We start from the raw sequence: 19,442 nt of genomic DNA, 5'->3' as shown, positions 1-19,442 counted from the left end.
CAGCTGGCCAGTACATGCTAGATTTTGTTCTGGGTTCGTGCTGAGTACAGCAGTAAGATCTCCCTATGACAAAACCCATAATGCGTTAAGTCATTCCCCCATAGTGGTCCCTTTAGTTCAGTCTCAACCCTCATAGTGATAGTGGTGTCAGTCCAAGGGGTCCTGGTACTACATGCAGTAGACTAGCAATTCTCAACGGGTGGGTCACGACCCTAATTTGGGTCGCAGGAGGTTTTTAATGGGTTGCGGGTGTTATGAAAGAATACTACAGTCTAAACTTAACCCAGTTAGAAAGTGTTGTTGTAATGAGAGCCCACGAATGGACAGAGTACCACATTCCAGGCCAAGATTTACAGTTCTGTAATTGACGCCGCCCCCTTTCAACAAGACCAATAAACTGCTATCCCTTTATCTCTTTATGACTCTGAATGGCCCTGAGTAGGTCAGGAAACATAAACCAGACCCTTCTGCAAGTCAGCAGACCACCTGGTGATCTGCATGTGTATCCCAAGAGGACAGTCAGGAATTGTTACTCTTTGTAACGAAGAGAAAATGGCACCAAGAGTACAAAAGGACATTTAAACATGTTTTCTTCACTGTATTAAAACTGAAGGACTCATGACACGTTGATGTAACCTGAAACAATGTGATATCTTTCTTCTGATTATCCTATGTCATACAGTAAGTTTAATTGGTATTTTAGTGTAACATAAAATATATGGATTTTACACAAGAAGTGTTGTACAGGCTACATATCCTATGTTAAAGATTATGAAACGGTCTTCTGTACAAGAAAAACATGAGGCTCAGGTTTATCTCATAAGAACATTAATTTGCGGGGTTTTCCTGAACAACAGGGCGTTCGCGTTTCACACTGTCCGGCTGTTAGAGCCGGCAGGCTCTAAGTCAGATCCAGTTTTGCAAGGCGAGGCCACGCCCGTGGGACGAATGATCCCAACTCCTTGGAAATTCAAAATACAGATCAAGGAAGCCTTATTCAACTCAAACAGAAGAATCACCTGAGAGGAACTTTGCCGAACAACACACTCTGCTCACTCACGATGAAATGCTGAGTTGCATCCGTGGCCTCCAACTGCTCTTAAATACAAGTAAAACTAAATGCATGCTATTCAACCGATCGCTGCCTGCACCTGCCCGCCCGTCCAGCATTACTACTCTGGACGGTTCTGACTTAGAATATGTGGACAACTACAAATACCTAGGTGTCTGGTTAGACTGTAAACTCTCCTTCCAGACTCAAATCAAACATCTCCAATCCAAAGTTAATTCTAGAATTGGCTTCCTATTTCGCAACAAAGCATCCTTCACTCATGTTGCCAAACATACCCTCGTAAAACTGACCATCCTACCGATCCTCGACTTCGGCGATGTCATTTACAAAATAGCCTCCAATACCCTACTCAATAAATTGGATGCAGTCTATCACAGTGCCATCTGTTATGTCACCAAAGCCCCATATACTACCCACCGCTGCGACCTGTACGCTCTCGTTGGCTGGCCCTCGCTTCATACTCGTCGCCAAACCCACTGGCTCCAGGTCATCTACAAGACCCTGCTAGGTAAAGTCCCCCCTTATCTCAGCTCGCTGGTCACCATAGCAGCACCCACCTGTAGCACGCTCTCCAGCAGGTATTTCTCTCTGGTCACCCCCAAAACCAATTCCTCCTTTGGCCGCCTCTCCTTCCAGTTCTCTGCTGCCAATGACTGGAACGAACTACAAAAATCTCTGAAACTGGAAACACTTACCTCCCTCATTAGCTTTAAGCACCAGCTGTCAGAGCAGCTCACAGATTACTGCACCTGTACATAGCCCATCTATAATTTAGCCCAAACAACTACCTCTTCCCCTACTGTATTTATTTATTTATTTATTTTGCTCCTTTGCACCCCATTATTTCTACTTCTACTTTGCACATTCTTCCACTGCAAATCTACCATTCCAGTGTTTTACTTGCTATGTTGTATTTACTTCGCCACCATGGCCTTTTTTTGCCTTTACCTCCCTTATCTCACCTCATTTGCTCACATTGTCTAGAGACTTATTTTTCTACTGTGTTATTGACTGTATGTTTGTTTTACTCCATGTGTAACTCTGTGTTGTATGTATGTGTCGAGCTGCTTTGCTTTATCTTGGCCAGGTCGCAATTGTAAATGAGAACTTGTTCTCAACTTGCCTACCTGGTTAAATAAAGGTGAAATAAAAAAATCTCCCTAAGGGGACCGAAACATTCCACTGCACCCTAGTGCCTGAACAAGCTTTATTTCTTTGGACTGAACGGAATTGAGGACTGAGTCTGAGAAAGAAAGAGAACGTCTCCTATGCGTGTGAGCTCTGACGAAGGAAGATGCTTCTTCAGCTGTATGCTCCAACGCCAGGACCACTGGCCTTTTTCTTGTTTCATCTCTGTCATAACGGAAACCCAACTGAACCAGACGACACTCAGCCAAAAATACACGTAGATACACTTCCGGTCAAAAGTTTTAGAACACCTAATCATTCAAGGGTTTTTCTATTTTTACTATTTTCTACATTTTAGAATAATAGTGAAGACATCAAAACTATGAAATAACACACATGGAATCATGTAGTAACCAAAAAAGTGTTAAACAAATCAAAATATATTTTATATTTGAGATTCTTCAAATAGCCACGCTTTGCCATGATGACAGCTTTGCACACTCTTGCACACACTTTTAGCTGAGTGTCGGACAGATGCCGAGCAGTTGCCATACCAGGCGGTGGTGCAACCGGACAGGATGCTCTCGATGGTGCAGCTGTAGAACCTTTTGAGGATCTGGTGAGCCATGCCAAATCTTTTCAGTCTCCTGAGGGGGAAAAGGGGTTGTCGTGCCCTCTTCACGACTGTCTTGGTGTGTTTGGACCATGATAGTTTGTTTGATGTGAACACCAAGGAACTTGAAACTCTCGAACCCGCTCCACTGCAGCCTCGTTGATGTTAATGGGGGCCTGTTCGGCCCTCCTTTTCCTGTAGTCCACGATCACCTCCTTTGTTGTCCTTGCACCACACTGCCAGATCTCTGATCTCCTCCCTATAGGCTGTCTCATCGTTATCGTGATCAGGCTGATCAGGCTGATGACACTGTTGTGTCATCAGCAAACGTAATGATGGTGTCGTGCTTGGCCACGCAGTCGTGGGTGAACAGGGAGTACAGGAGGGGACTGACCACGCACCCCTGAGGAGCCCCAGTGTTGAGGATCAGCGTGGCAGATGTGTTGTTGACTACCCTTACCACCTGGGGGTGGCACATCAGGAAGTCCAGGATCCAGTTGCAGAGGGAGGTGTTTAGTCCCAGGGTCCTTAGCTTAGTGATGAGCTTTGTGGTCACTATGGTGTTGAACGCTGTTGTCAATGAACAGCATTCTCACATAGGTGTTCCTTTTGTCCTGGTGGAAAGGACAGTGTGGAGTGCAGTTTAAATTGCGTCATCTGTGGATATGTTGGGGCAGTATGCGAATTGGGGTGGGCCTAGGGTCTGGTGTTGATGTGAGCCATGACCAGCCTTTCAAAGCACTTCATGGCTACTGACGTGAGTGCTACGGGGCGGTAGTCATTTAGGCAGGTTACCTTTGCTTTCTTGGGCACGGGGACTATGGTGGTCTGCTTGAAACATGTTAGTATTACAGACTCGGTCAGGGAGAGGTTGAAAATGTCAGTGAAGACACTTGCCAGTTGGTCCGCGCATGCTCGCAGTACACGTCCTGGTAATCCGTCTGGCCCAGCGACCTTGTGAATGTTGACCTGTTTAAAGGTCTTGTTCACATCGCCTACGGAGAGCTTGATCACACAGTCATCCGGAACAGCTGGTGCTCTCATGCATGCTTCAGTGTTGCTTGGCTCGAAGCGAGCATAGAAGGCATTTAGCTCGTCTGGTAGTACTTGTAGGAGATGACTACCTCAAGCTCTAAACCCTCAGAGCTATTAATCACACCTGTGGGGAGAGGGGCATTCTTTTTACCAAACCACGTGACCTTTGTTTTGGAGGTGTTCAGAACAAGGTTAAGGGTAGAGAAAGCATGTTGGACACTAAGAAAGCTTTGTTGTAGAGCATTTAACACAAAATCCCAGGCGTGGCCAGCTGAGTATAAGACTGTATCATCTGCATATAAATAGATGAGCGAGCTTCCTACTGCCTGAGCTATGTTGTTGATGTAAATTGAGAAGAGCGTGGGGCCTAGGATCGAGCCTTGGGGTACTCCCTTGGTGACAGGCAGTGGCTGAGACAACAGATGTTCTGACTTTATACACTGCACTCTTTGAGAGAGGTAGTTAGCAAACCAGGCCAAAGATCCCTCAGAGACACCAATACTCCTTAGCCAGCCCACAAGAGTGGAATGGTCTACCGTATCAAAAGCGTTGGCCAAGTCAATAAAAATAGCAGCACAACATTGCTTAGAATCAAGGGCAATGGTAAGAGGACCTTTAAGGTTACAGTGACATATCCATAACCTGAGCGGAAACCAGATTGCATACTAGAGAGAATACTATAGACATCAAGAAAGCCAGTCAGTTGATTATTGACAAGTTTTTCCAACACTTTTGATAAATAGGGCAAAATAGAAATAGGCCTATAACAGTTAGGATTAGCTTGATCTCCCCCTTTAAATAAAGAACGCACCGTGGCTGCCTTCCACGCAATGGGAACCTCCCCAGAGAGGAGAGACAGGTTAGGTCTCTCCTCTAGGCTTGGCAATGATAGGCTTGGCAATGATGGGGGCAGCAACCTTAAAGAAGAAAGGGTCTAAACCATCTGGCCCAGATGTTTTTTGGGGGTCAAGTTTCAGGAGCTCTTTTAGCACCTCGGACTCAGTGACTGCCTGCAGGGAGAAACTGTGTAGCGGGGCAGGGGGAAAAGAGGAAGACGCATCTGGGATAGTTGCATTAGAAGGGGTGGGAGATGAGGAAATGTTGAATGGGCAAGGAGGCATGGCTGAGTCAAATAGGAATCCTGAATCACATTGACTCTGTACTTGTACCCCCTATATATAGCCTCGCTTGATATTTTACTGCTAATGTTGAATTATTTGTTACATTTCAATTTTTTACTTAACATCAAGTTAAAGCATTGTTGGTTAAGGGCTTGTAAGTAAGCATTTCACCTGTTGTATTCGGCGCATGTGACAATTTGTTTTGTTGATTTGATTCTGGAAGGTTATCCCATCCCCACAGAGGAACTCTGTAGCTCTGTCAGAGTGACCACCGGGTTCTTGGTCACCTCCCTGACCAAGGCCCTTTTCCTCCGATTGCTCATTTTGACCGGAATACTTTCAGAATGCACTATATGTCCATTGCGCTGCACACAATTTAATCTTAGTCTTGAATGATGAATGACAAGATATACCAGAGATAAGAGACTGTTGATATTGCAACCACACAACTCAAACGGCAGTTCACCAGTTTGAAAGAAATCGCAAACATCTTTTTATGTTCAAGTTCTCAAGAACTGTTTTCTGCTAAGGATAACCGGTTTGTATCTGCCAATTTATTGGCTGTCCAGTATCCAGACAATCTGTCCCCAGAGCTTCCTATACAGTTACTCTTTCCGCAACGTGTCGAGGCCGGCAATTAAGGAGAATGAGAGCCTCAATTAAAGATGTTACGGAACTGCTGTATTTGAAGCACCACTCCCTTCTGCCCAGTTTCCCTGTTGTTGCTACGGCAATCAAGCTGTTTTTACCACACCTGAAACGGTCACTTCTGCGGAGAGATCGTTTTCTAAAGGAAAACTCATAAAGAACTACCTAAGAAGCACTTAGGCTCTCTGTGTTTTTGAACACCTCTGTAAGCTCCACTCATTGCACTGGCCCCGTCGTAGCGTTGGCCACGTTTGTTCACTGACATCCACTCATACTGTACTTTCAATTAGTTTATTTTTTAGTCCCATTCTTGAAGCCCAAGAAACAAACACTTATCTTCCTAGTACATATGGAAATTAAAAAGGTTTATGAATTACTTTTGAGGGTTACTGTCAAAACGGTTTATTAAATAAAAATAGACATCGTGACAGGCGCATGGGCCCCCAGAGCTTGTGGGCTCCCCTCATTGCGGGGGGGGGGGGGGTCCGGTACGCCAGTGCTACATACCCCAGTAATGTAATTGAGTATGTAGTATCATCCTCAATGAGATGGTGTTTCTCAAATCCATCATCGGAACATTTCATTCTCCTCCTAAAACAGCTACTGAAAGTTTAGAAAGAATCAAACAGGCTAAAAGGTGCCTGCTTAAACGAAAAGGAAACACCACTGTCCTTATGGCATTGCTACCTCTAAGTTTACAACACAAATCTCCAAATGAACTCTGCCAGTCTCTTAACATTGGTCTGGTTCATGCCTGCGTCTGTTGAAAACCTGCCACCTGTTCATCAGGTGTGGTTTTCAACAAGGATCATTACATGCTGTAGAAGTATGGTATTTTCCTGAAAAATAAGTTTGTAGAACTTCTGTGAGAAATGAATAGGCAGACAATTCTTTACATAACCCCCAATTTATTCAATATACATTTATATAAATATTTTACAGTATCAACAGTATATAAAGTAGAAAGTAGCATCAAAACAAAAAGGAAACATTTTTATTAAAGGTGAATGTTAGTAACACATTAATTCAAAAATAAAGCCTTTGAGGAATCCTGCATATTAGGTTGGGGAAATTAAAGAGCTATGGATTAAATATCATATCAACAGCATTTGACACAAAGCCACCACAGTTAAATCCTCAGGGAGAAATTAAAGTCAATGGACAAATAATCACAGCAATGTTTAAACTGCATTATATATTTTTTTTTCTTCAGTTTTCACTGAATGTGATACTGCTGAACTACAAAAGAAACCCACTTTAAAATCTGAGAATTGCTGGTATGTGAGAGAATGACTTTCAACAAATGGCATTATTTGGTGTCCAAGTGTTTAAAAAAGTTGAGCAGGTGTGCTCAGGAAGTGCTCCATATAAAAATAGAATGTGCACTATACTGCACAGAAACAGAATTTGACACTGACTCCAGATCACACAAGAGGACAGACATCAGAAGAAATGGGAAGTCATATGGGTCAGGAAGACATTTTTAAATGACAAGAACTCCAATATTATTCCATGTAAAGAGAGGGAGGTATAAGAGAGGCATATGAGAAAATGAAAAAAGTAAGCACATGTATGGAATCATAAGCTTCGGAAAATTGAAAATAAAGCTTGACAGCACAAAAATATTGCCTAAAACAAACATATAAACACATTTAAACTTTTGGCGTCTCTTCACATTGGTTCATAGGTTGCAGCGATTGGCTCCCACACAAGGGGTCGTGACAGTCCACAGCGGCCCTTATTATAACTGGATCATTATGCTTAGAAGGGTCGTTCCACAAAATGAGTCTCTTTTGCATTCCTTTAATATTTAAAGTAGAAATTGTGCACCAATATTTACCAAAAAAAAGTGCCATTTAATGTAGACCACAACTTTCAATACAGCTGATTATTCATATTAATAAAGACTTTCTAAAGTGCAAAGATTCAGCATTTTGGTATGTCCCTTTGTGCACCCTCTGTGACTTCCACGAAGATTTTAACCCATTTAACCTCAATGGTAAAATGTGTTTTTTATTAAAGTTGAACATGTGCTCTTTATGACAGAATTATGTGAACGTTTTTACCAAGTTACCCTACCCAAAATTGACACATTTTGTTGAATGACCCACAAGGCGTTTAAAGTGCACATTAATTTACAACTTCAGACTCAGGCTGCGCTTTCCCTTCTTTCACAAATAGCTTCCTGTTCCCTATATAGTGCACTACTTTGGACCAGAGACCTATGGGTCCTGGTCAAAAGTAGTGCACTACATAGCTCTGGTCAAAAGTAGTGCATTACACATAGGGAATATGGTGTCATTTGGGAGGCACATCAGTTTCTATTCAAACACCCTCCCTACACTCGCCATTGAGCATGCATAGAAGCCATTACTCTGCACATATTGTTCTGTACTATTAAAAAAATGCTAAATTTTTCAATCTACAAAGAAAGATCCCCTCAGCATTAAGGTCAACTTGGCAGTTGGCACAATCATAAGAATGTACGATTCTTGTAAACACAGACCCCAATTTATAATTAAAATGAGCCACAAATATAAGGCTTTGGCCACATATAGTACGGTGGGTCGACTGCATGAATTAAGCACCAGCCACTGATTAAAAAACAAACCACAGAAACTGATCACAGTAATGTTCGCTGTTTTTCCAGAAATCCTGGATGGAGGATTCCAGATTTCCTGCTTATTCCCTCCTTATTTCGGGAAAACCTGTGAATTTTGGGAAAGTTACCAGAATTTTGCAACCCTAGTTGGGAGTAACCAGAGTGGGCAGACTAGCCTGGTCCCATATCAGTTTGTGCTGTCTTGCCAAGTCCTAATGACCATACGAGTTGGCAAGACAGCACAAACAGATCTGGGACCAGGCTATGGGAAGACATCTCGCTGACAGGTTTTTACTGGTCCGCTGTGGTGAGTATAGGGTCAGAGTGGTTTGGCTGCAGATTGCTCGTGGTCGAACTAGGTCTTCTCATTAGCAGCAGCATGAGGCTGGATCACAATGGGTTCGTGTTCCCCTGCAGGGAGAACAGAGATGTACTGTTAATTCACTGAGCGCTTATCTTTAAGTCCAAGCCAGGACACAAGCAGGCAGAAATCACCTATTAGAAAAATATACTTTTATTAGTCCATATGAAATAAAAATGTGTATTCTGCTTTTTTGAACCAACCCTTCCTATTAGTAATGATAATAAACATTTTCAAAACATGTTTTGTAAACATAGGCTGCGTTCTTTTCCCACTAATTGGTCTTTTGACCAATCAGATCAGCTTTTTGCCAATAATTGGGTTGCCTGTGTAAACAGCCATTGATTAACAGAACAAAATTAAAGCATGGCCTTAATCATGTCAACATCACAAAGAACGCATGGTTGGCAATGGGGGAAAGAATTGGAATTGGAATGAGTTCAGCTAGTGGTGTGAAGGGACACGAAAAGCTTTTTAGATAGAGCTGGAGCATGAAAGACTAAAGAAAGCTCCCAACAACAAAAGTAATCACAGTGATAAGCACACTAGCATAGTTCGAGTTAGTGAGCACATTCGGAGCTCAATTTCCAATTGCCAAAAGCATATGGGTTAATAAGTTGCTAGCCCACAATAGCATTAATCAACGGGCGTAAGCAGTAAGCACGATATACAGTATACAAAATGCACAAAGAGTGTTAAAGCCGACCCAGTTTGGAGTTTCAACTGAGTTGCCAGAGGTTGCCCTAGGGCCTGGCTGAGCCATTATTATTATAGTCTCACCACCGGCTGTGAAATGAAAAAACATTTTCAGACTCCTTCTACTTCATCCCTTTAAGCATGTGCACTGGACCATCTTTAAAGTGATGTCCTGGTTGCTCTAAACAAAGAGGCGGATTCTAAAACTAGCTTCTAAAGATGTATTGTTCAACACATTGACCCACACAGACGTCATACGTACGGAGTGGCTGCAGATCGGACTTTTCTGAACCCCTCTTGCCAATTTGTATTTATTTATTTTACTTACTAGGCAAGTCAGTTAGGAACAAATTGTTATTTACAATGACGGCCTAGGAACAGTGGGTTAACTGCCTTGTTCAGGGGCAGAATGACAGATTTTGGCAGCTCAGGGATTCGATCCACCAACCTTTCGGTTACTGGCCCAACGCTCTAACCACTAGGCTACCTGCCGCGCCAAAATGGCTAAAGGCCCCAAAGGTTTTGCGCATATGCAGGATTCTCTACTTTACGCACTACAGGCTACTGGTGGCAAATAGTGCTTGTTTAATACAGTTGAAAAAAAGACATGTCTGCAAAATCACATGATGATAGTATTCTACATAACAGAACCAAATATAATAGCATAGTGTAACATTACTGTAAGACAAAAAACACCACCTAATTTCTTATGAGATTTTAGGATGGTTGTGCGATTGGTCGCATTTTTCTCATGTGGCCAAAACTCAACAGCATGCCCCAGTAGCAAAATATGTGCTTTAATCACAGGTAGGTTATGCTACAGTTTGCTCTAAAATTAATTCCCTGTACATCATTCAAAACAACACTGTATAACTCAAGATCTAAATGGATATCCCCATAAAACTGACTGAGATCAAATGGTTGGTATGTAGATGCTGCATGGACGTTTCACCGGTAAAACTTGGAGAATTATAATTCACGATTGACAGTGAGAAATGGGAAGGGAGGGTAACCCCAAAAAATGTGTGTGTAAAGTAGAGGTAATGATACACATGCGCAGAACATGAATCGGATCTTCAGTTCTGAGAAAATGGATCCAAGGAGCGGGGCGAGGTGGTTGCCTATATGGATCCGCAGCCTCTGCCTAATACTTAAAGGATTATCTCGTACTCCCCCAGGCCTTGCCTCCCCCAGGCCTTGCCCCCACTCACCCCTGTCCTGCTCAGCTCTGATCTGAGCCTCCAGGTCGTCTGGGTCTACGTATCCGTGCTCCCCCTCCTGTGGCTTGCACCTGCCACAGCAGAAAAAGCAGCAGCAACAGCAGCAGCAGAGGGTGAAGATCCCACAGCACACCATCAGGGTCTGGGAAATAAAGAAGGAATTTGTTTCACACAGGGCATAATTGACATAAGTTGTCATGCATACACTTGTGAGTGTTAGAAAACTATAATAACCCGATTTTTGATTTCTGTGAACCCTAATGACCTTAATGATTAACATGCAGTACAATTTAGCAATGCCTAGGTCGTGAGTTAATTTCTAACGGGATCACATACACTTAGTAAAAATGTACAGTATGCACTCACTGTACAATAAGTCACTTTTGGGTATAAGCGTCTGCAAAGTGTATGCATATGAAAATGTGTAAGCCCTAAAAGACTTCTCACCTTAAACCAGCACTTGTGAATGAGGAAGTAATATTTAACGCTCTCGTCTCCAAACTGCTCGGCCACATAGAGGCCCATGGAGCCGTACTCGTCGTAGACCTTCCTCTTGGTCTCGTCGTTGAGGATGGAGTTGGCATTGTTGATCTCCTTAAACTTCTCAGCTGCCTCGGGGTTGTCTGGGTTCTTGTCAGGATGATGCCTCAGTGCTAGTTTCCTGGGAGGAGGAGGACTTTTATTTATATTGTCACGGGGAAACGTAAAGTCGTGCGCTGCTTTTATTCACATGAGTAAGTCACGGGAGAGTTTGAGTTTAGAAATATAATACACGAGAATCATTTGACCTCATTTGCAAAAACCACAGAGCAGGTAATCAGGTTACCAGTATGCAAATATGTCTTTTGTTTTATATCTACTAGAAATCTTCCAAAAAGAGTAAGGACCGCCTATGCTATCGTTTCAGTTAATGGTGCTTTCATTAAGAAAACAGATGTGTTTTTAACTGTTCTGTAGTCTTTCTCAAAGCATTTGTCTGTGGTTGAGAGTTTTATAACCAGGGGTGAAAGTAAGGCGGTATGGTCCGGCAAAATAAATAGTGGGTGTATGCCGTACCAGTAAAACATCACAATAATTAAATCGAAGTGTCAAGAAGACCGTAGGCTATTACACCACTATTTATCATTCCCGTATGTCAGAGGCATGACAAATGAGCTACTGACAACAGGTGGTATAGCCTACACTCTAAAATGTGACAAGAACACTGACATTTTGCCATGGCAGAGATGAGTATGCGACACAGACCTGAGTGTGGACGCATGCATTTTGGCCTAATGACAATCGCCTCTTTCCATTCACCACTGTTTGGAGGCTGGAAATATGTTGTGAGTGGATGAACATACCTAGTAAAGGCCTAGTAAAGGAGCCCTTTGAAGTGATCGTTTGGCAATCAGATAAAAAGCATCGTGACCGGTTGTGTTTATGCCACAATAAAAGGTCATACATTTTAAAAGTTAAATGACAAATCTTTACGACTAGGCCCACAGAGATCCTATTGAATTAACAGGGATTCTATATGTAGTTCTATGATTAGGCCCAGAAAATCTTTTGGTGCACATATAGGAGGTCCCGTACCAAGAAGAAATGTGATCTACTTTCACCCGTTTATACCTGTATGCCTTCTTTATTTCTTCTGCGGATGCCCCCTTCTCCAGTCCTAGTATATTGTATAGACTGTCACCTGCGGTGGACATCTTACGTTGAGGCCTTTGGTTTGGTTCCGCCATGTTTTAGATCTGCAACAATGATAAAGACAACAGCTATGACTGGTATGCCATGAGGATATAGTGAAAGATCATAGGCTTTGCTTGTGTTTTAGCTCATGACACAAGGATGCAAAAAATGTGCCACATTACGTTTCTGTCTGCCACCAGCCTGCATTCGACCCCATCAACTACGCATTAACCCCACCCGGCACCAGTGTGTGTTAGAGATGTTGACGATAAGCATGGCCTGACTCTTCTCTCTTAACTTCCTTCATACTGGACACAGAGACATAAAAACGGTCTCCACTAGTTCATCTGACTCTGGGGAAGTAGATAAAGGGCCTCGTTGCCAAAATCCCGAAGAATCCCTTTAAATAAACACCATCATAAACATAATTAATTATTACTTTGTTAAGGGCAGGTCTTTGGGAATTCATTTATGAATTTAAGAAAATGCATTTCAAAGGAACAGAATGGCATATTTTGAGTTTAAATACACAACTGTGCTTTGAGTGTTTGTTGCAAGTAATGGCAGTAATTCAGCCACCAAAAATATATATTTTTTTAAATAGAGCTCAAGGGTTAATATTTAAGAGTTGTTTGGCAAGGATAGGCTATGTCATGGAAAGAACAGGTGTTCTTAATGTTTTGTAATCTCAGTGTACGTGTGAAATTAGTTTCGATATAGTTTTGGTGTAGTCAGGGGCGCGCCACGAGGGATTTTGGGCCCCATGAAAAGATATCACATTGGGCCCCACCACCAAAGGCCACACCAACCCTGCGCAATTGCTGTAACCACACACCTCCAGAACCCAATCGACCCATTCAAAGCTTTAAATAACTCTACCTTTGCAGGCTTGCAACTCTCTTGTAGTCCAATATTTATTGTACGATATTTACTGACAGTGAGCTGTGAAAATATAACACTGTGCAGACAGACATGCAACATTCTGCATAAAGTGGAATTCACTATTTGATGCAAGACTGATATCCTCTATAAGAAATGTGCTGAAGGCCATCTTTTACAGTCTAAATGGTAAAATTCTTGAATGGAAAATTCTCTTAAAATGAATAAATAACTTAAAATAAATATAACTTAAATATACATTAACCTCTTCAATTAAAATAAATTAACATTATCATCTATAGAATGACATAACAAACAAAATAAAATCAAAAGCAGATTTTTGAACTAAGTATACATACCAACTAGACAATAAGCAGCTGTAAAAGTGGAAAAGGAAAACAAAATGGAAATGAAAAGGCCTGATGGTGGCGCTAGAGGAAAGGTCAAGAGGTCATCAAATCAATAGGTTTCTTCCACTTGGGATCTTGATTGTGCATAACTAATTTTATGGCAATCCAGCCATTACTTTGAGATATATCTTGTTCTCAGTCTGTGGGCATCATGTGTGTAGTGATCCAATATCCATAGCAATGCAATTTAACAGTTAATCACTGGCCTTTGCTCAGCCTTACTCACCAAGAGCCCAGCGCCGAGCCTTCTTGCTAGCAAAGTCACTGATCAAGTCTTTGAAGTCCAGCTTCCTAGCTAACTGACTTTCAATGGACAGCATGGCAAGACTGCAAAGCCTGTCCTGGGACCTCAAATAGTTCATCAGTTTTAGCTTACTGAAAGCTCTATCGCCAACAGCAACAGTCACAGACAGTGTGCAAAATATACTACAGCAATGCACACTTCTTCAAAAATGCTTTACAGCTGCATCTTACAAATTGTATTCAGGTGACCAAGAGGGGACAAGTTAGTGGGGAAAGTGGCAGCATATACAGTGTCCAGGTGTCTTACTTAATTTTGAAACTAAGGTGTAAGATCTCTGGGATACTTCATGATCAGTGGTTGGTACACAGCAGGGACTTTATCCTCACTAATCTGTCCAACTTTCAGAACAGCAGAAAATTATTCTACCATTTTTTGCAGTGGTGTGGAACCTAGTGTCCAAGTCATTTATGATGTTGTCCATAGCAGTAAAAAACACTGTGTTCCCAAAACATCGTTGCTGCACTGTCCTGAGCTGTCTCCTCTTCAGAGGTCTCATCATGGAATATCTTCCTTTTCCTCTGGCGGCTGTGTTCCTTGCTAAATTGAGGTGCAACATCCATTTGCGTAGCAATCAGTGTTGCCTCAGACAGGACAGAATCCCATCCATCCCCCCTGTGCCCGCATGTTCTAAACAATGGCGAACCAGTTACCAACACCTGCGCCGAACGTTGTGCAACAGGTCATTCATATGTTTACCTAATTACCTAAGTTTAGAAGGGTCAGAGCCAGTGACACAATCAAATCATTGATTGGGTTAAGACGAACCGTCACTCCAAAACTAGCGGACTCATTGTCTACGCCTCCCTCTAAACCCCGCCCTAAATAATGCCAAAACTCGCAATCGAAAAGACTGGCTGTGAAAACAAAGATACGAGTAGCGTAACCAAAAGGTAGTACATGCGGGCAAGAGCGTAGGCAAAATGTATTCAATAGGATTGGTTGCTGGGAAAGTTTAACCGAAAACGGTTTTTGCATTTGTTTTCAAATATATATTTTTTTAATAATTTGACATTTAAAATTATTTGCTTACAAGTTTTGGGGTTTTGCTTTAGATGTCTTACTTTTGCTTACAATTCTATACATTTTGCTTTCAGTTGTTTGGTTTTTGATTTCAACATCCATTATTTCACCCATCCACAAAAATATATTTACATTCTCAACTTTATTTTTCATGTTAACGATATATTTTATTTTGAATTCAATACATATGGCGTGAAATTGGGGGGGGGGTGACATGTCCTCTTAATCTTAAACTGCTTATAACATAAATTATGTTTGTGATATTAAGATTCTAACAAATTATGTTTGTGATATTAAGATTCTAACAAAGATAGTGTGTTAGGCTTATTTAGGAAAGGTCAAGGACAGGGAGGACATAACTTTAAAAATGGCAGAGTACTTTCGTTTTGAGTCAATATGATGCTCTCAGCTCTCCTAGTGTTAAATGGTTACGTCTGTGGCTGCCTAGCCTACTATCTCCTGGTCGCTGAGCCTTGCCTAGCCTACTATCTCCTGGTCGCTGAACCTTGCCTAGCCTACTATCTCCTGGTTGAGCCAGTAAGAGATTGCCAAGCCTATTGTGATTATTACTCTTACATCAGGGTATTATGTTCTATTCTCATTAATTATAGGCCTATGGCGTATTATGTGTAGGTCTATGTGAGTCGCATGTTTTGTAATAGTAACGGATTTACGTAGGCCTACACGACTATTGGTCTGTAATGCGAAATCCCATTTTAGATGGTTTGTTGGGTGCGATCGATTACAGTAGAGTATAGCGTGGGCTATGCTTTTATGATAATTTGAGTGCCCACATTTTGGCACACCTATATTTTTGCTGGCCCTGACATGAACGAGACCACTGCTTTTGACATTATAATGCTTGTAGAAAATAAATAAATTTGATTTGATTTAGAGCAGTCTAATGGGAGTTTGAATAGGAGCTTCCTGGGCGTTAGCGAACAAACACTTGATACTCATCGTCGACATCTCTAACGCACCCAGTACTGACCTACAGCATAACCATTCACACATGCTCGTTGAATGAACCTCCGTAGTTTATTAATTTGAGACAATGAAAACATCGATGAGAAAATAAAATAATCGATCCGCCATTAAAGACTGATCCTGAAACAGATTGTGGGAAAGGTACGCTTTCAGTTGGTTAGATAAACTATGCATGAGGAAGTCAAGTGCATAAAACACAAATAATCACACACAGCCACATTCTACCCACTTTGTTTCGACGGGGGTCGATAGTCTCCTGGTGTCCGTGCACAATTATTATTGACGCATTTGCCAATAAAAAAAAAGAACAAGTGTAGACTCAAAGAAACAAAATCTCCCAAAACAAAACTTGCCGGTGACTTCAGGAAGTAGAACATGCATTATAGCCTGCCAATTCCGGTTTGTAGTGACCGGGTTCGCTTGTGGCGGGTTTGCGCATAAAATCACACACGCGCTCTAGTTGTACTGGAATGTAATTGCGGCCATATGCATAGAATCTTTGCCATATGTTTCTATCCGCGACACATGGAAAATGAACACATATAGTGGAACATGTAACAGCATTACATTATTACAAACAGTGTTGATTGTTCTTGTTGAAAAAAATACTGTTTATTCTTGATGCCTTATGAAAACACAGATGCGCCAAACTATTTGTATTATACCAATAACAACCCATTTCTGTTTCAGCCTACTAAGTAAAAATAAGAATAATTTGATTGAACACTAAATAGAATGTAATACAAATATCAACATAATAAGAATCACATAACATTCAGGTCATATGCATTGTCAACCAAGCTGATCAACCAAATGTTAAATTTGGTGTGAAACAACTATGTTCAGTTTGGTAGTAGATGGAGAGATGTCACTGGAGGTCCCATCATTGTGGGTTCATGACATTGATGACAATCTTTCCCTTGTTTCTATTGGCTTCTATGTGTCTGTGAGCATCAGCTATCTTCTCCAGGGTAAACATGCTGTCGATCACAGGTCTCAGCAGGCAGGGGGAGGTGATAGGGTCTGAGAAGTGAGGTAGTGCCCTTTCTGAGAAGGCTCTCACCAGATCTGCACAGGAAAAAACACACTTTACATTCAGGAAGTATTAACAAATACATTGCTGTCGGGGAAAGGCATAATTATTTAATTGCATGCTGTGAGAGTTAGAGGTTTGAGAGCAGCAGGTTGCTTAGCAGTTAAGAACGTTGGACCAGTAACCGAAAGGTTGCTAGTTCAAATCCCCGAGCTGACTAAGTGAAAAATATATCGGTGTGCCCTTGAGCAAGCCACTTAACCCTAATTACATTAGGGTCGCTGTCAATAATGGCTAATCAGGGGGAGTAGGATATGCAAAAAACTGTACTGTACTCATTGCTTAGAGAGACTTGGTCATTTCTTCAAACAATCATTTTTATTTAATATTGATTAATTATTGCAATAATGAAACCGTCAACCCAACAGTCTTGACTGTTAGGCTGAGAGCCTACCCTTTACAGACAATGCACAGTTTATATAGCTGATACCCAGAATGCTTGGTTCCACCCCTCCCATATAGATTGGGGGGCACCATAAGCCACTTTGGGTTCATCCTCTGGTCGTCTGCCTCTGGTGCTGTCTCCCAGATGCTAGGATAATTAGGAATACTGAGGCCTTTGGTCTGTTCCTCCAGGCTCTCTCTATCTTGGTGACTCTCACCATATTTTATCTATGGAATGCCAGCTGTAGCTTTTTAATCACCAAGCCATCACTTAATCAGTTGCCAGCCCAAGCTCCATAAAGAACCCTCTCAGTTAACTCAGAAAGGAGAGAGTCCTAAGAACATTTACATTTTTACATTTAAGTCATTTAGCAGACGCTCTTATCCAGAGCGACTTACTCTATTAAATAAAACAACAATTTGGTGCATAAATAACATAATCTTGTAATCCTGCTACCACAACCTCTCCCAGTTGGACCCACCAACTGGGTCCAACTGGATGACATCTGCTAAAAAAAAAAATCTCTTAAGTCTATGTTGATTAAATGTTTTCTCTGTATATATTTATCTCTCTGTATGTGTAAGATTTGAATACACACACTGAATTGTTTGCATATAATAGACATATTATCAAATACTCATTCGATGTTGCAAGCACAAACCCTTGATTCATAATTAAACCGCATGGAATGGCAAATGCTCTGCATCAGACCGCAAGGCGCTACAGAGGGAAAGTGAGTACAGCCCAGTACATCACTGGGGCCAAACTTCCTGTCATCCAGGACCTCTATACCAGGCGGTGTCAGAGTAAGGCACTAAAAATGTTCAAAGACTCCAGCCACCCATAGATTGTTCTCTCTGCTGCTGCACGGCAAGCAGTACTGCTGAACAGTTAATCAAATGTCTATCCGGACTATTTACATTGACCCCCTTTATTATTGTTGTTTATTGAATTCATGCATTGACTGTCTTGCGCTGGCTCTATGCGCACTCACTAAACTCTACCCACACACTCACACATACTACACTGACACTCCAACAAACACACACACTACATACGCTCACACACATGCATATTGGTGCCACACACAGACACACTTTTCCACACAGGCTGTTGCTACTCTATTATCTATCCTGAATGCCTAGTCACTTTTACCCCTACATATACTGAACAAAAATATAAATGCATCATGCAACAATTTCATTGGTTTTACTGAGTTACAGTTCATATGAGGAAATCAGTCAATTGGCCCTAATCTATGGATTCCACATGACTGGGAATACAGATATGCATCTGTTGGTCACAGAAAAAAATGGGCCTCACAATGGGCCTCAGGATCTCATCACTGTATTTTTGTGCATTCCAATTGCCATCGATAAAATGCAATTGTGTTCATGGTCTGTAGCTTATGCCTGCCCATACCATAACACCGCTGCCACCATGGGGCACTCTGTTCACAACGTTGACATCAGCAAACCGCTCGTCCACATGATGCCATACACATGGTCTGCGGTTGTGAGGCCGGTTGGACGCCAAATTCTCTAAAACGACATTGGAGGTGGTTTATGGTAAAGAAATTAGCATTCACTTCCCTGGCAAAGCTCTGGTGGAAATTCTTGCAGTCTGCATCCCAATTGGACACTCCATCAAAACTTCAGACATCTGTGGCATTGTGTCGTGTGACAAAACTGCACATTTTGGAGTGGCCTTTTATTGTCCCCAGCACAAGGTGCACCTGTGTAATGATTAGTAATGACAGTCAAGACAACACAGGAGTGGCTTCGGGACAAGTCTCTGAATGACCTTGAGTGGCCCAGCCAGAGCTCGGAATTGAACCCGATTAAACATCTCTGGAGAGACCTGAAAATAGCTGTTGAGCATCCAACCTGACAGAGCTTGAGAGGATCTGCAGAGAATGGGAGAAATTCCCCAAACACAGGTGTGCGAGCTTGTAGCGTCATACCCAAGAAGACTCAAGGCTGTAATTGCAGCCAAAAGTGCTTCAACAAAGTCTGAGTAAAGGGTCTGAATACTTATGTAAATGGAATATTTTTAGGTCAACGGGGCTCATAGTGTGGCATATGGTGGGTGTGAGGCAATGAAGCAGGCAATGGAGGTGCAACAAGTGAGAGTGCAAAGAAAGGTGTCATATGCTGAGCCAGTGAGTGTGGTCCAGGTCCAGGGAGATACAGGA

General features: G+C 42.0%; 1 protein-coding gene across 1 annotated transcript; it reads right to left on the bottom strand.

The window, feature by feature from the left end:
- Positions 1 to 6,595: 6,595 nt before the first annotated feature.
- LOC111963572 (dnaJ homolog subfamily C member 5B) lies at positions 6,596 to 16,173 on the bottom strand. The gene is made up of 5 exons (XM_023987114.2): positions 16,000 to 16,173; positions 12,108 to 12,232; positions 10,944 to 11,157; positions 10,488 to 10,638; positions 6,596 to 8,630 (listed from the first exon to the last, which is right to left on the bottom strand). The coding sequence occupies exons 2-5, from the start codon at positions 12,221 to 12,223 to the stop codon at positions 8,575 to 8,577; spliced, it is 537 nt and encodes a 178-aa protein (XP_023842882.1). The 5' UTR covers positions 12,224 to 12,232; positions 16,000 to 16,173; the 3' UTR covers positions 6,596 to 8,574.
- Positions 16,174 to 19,442: the final 3,269 nt, after the last annotated feature.

This window comes from Salvelinus sp. IW2-2015, linkage group LG4q.2 (assembly GCF_002910315.2).
Source record: "Salvelinus sp. IW2-2015 linkage group LG4q.2, ASM291031v2, whole genome shotgun sequence".
NCBI lineage: Eukaryota > Metazoa > Chordata > Actinopteri > Salmoniformes > Salmonidae > Salvelinus > Salvelinus sp. IW2-2015.
The sequence above is the reverse complement of the archived record's forward strand: the minus strand, read 5'-3'. Positions and strand labels throughout refer to the sequence as shown.

Coding starts and splice junctions, on each gene's coding strand:
- LOC111963572 (XM_023987114.2), bottom strand. CDS start 12,223: ATGGCGGAACCAAACCAAAGGCCTCAACGTAAGATGTCCACCGCAGGT. Junction 11,158..12,107: donor GAAATAAAGAAGGCATACAG/GTATAAACGGGT, acceptor TCCTCCTCCCAG/GAAACTAGCACTGAGGCATC. Junction 8,631..10,487: donor CAGAGCTGAGCAGGACAGGG/GTGAGTGGGGGC, acceptor TTCTCCCTGCAG/GGGAACACGAACCCATTGTG.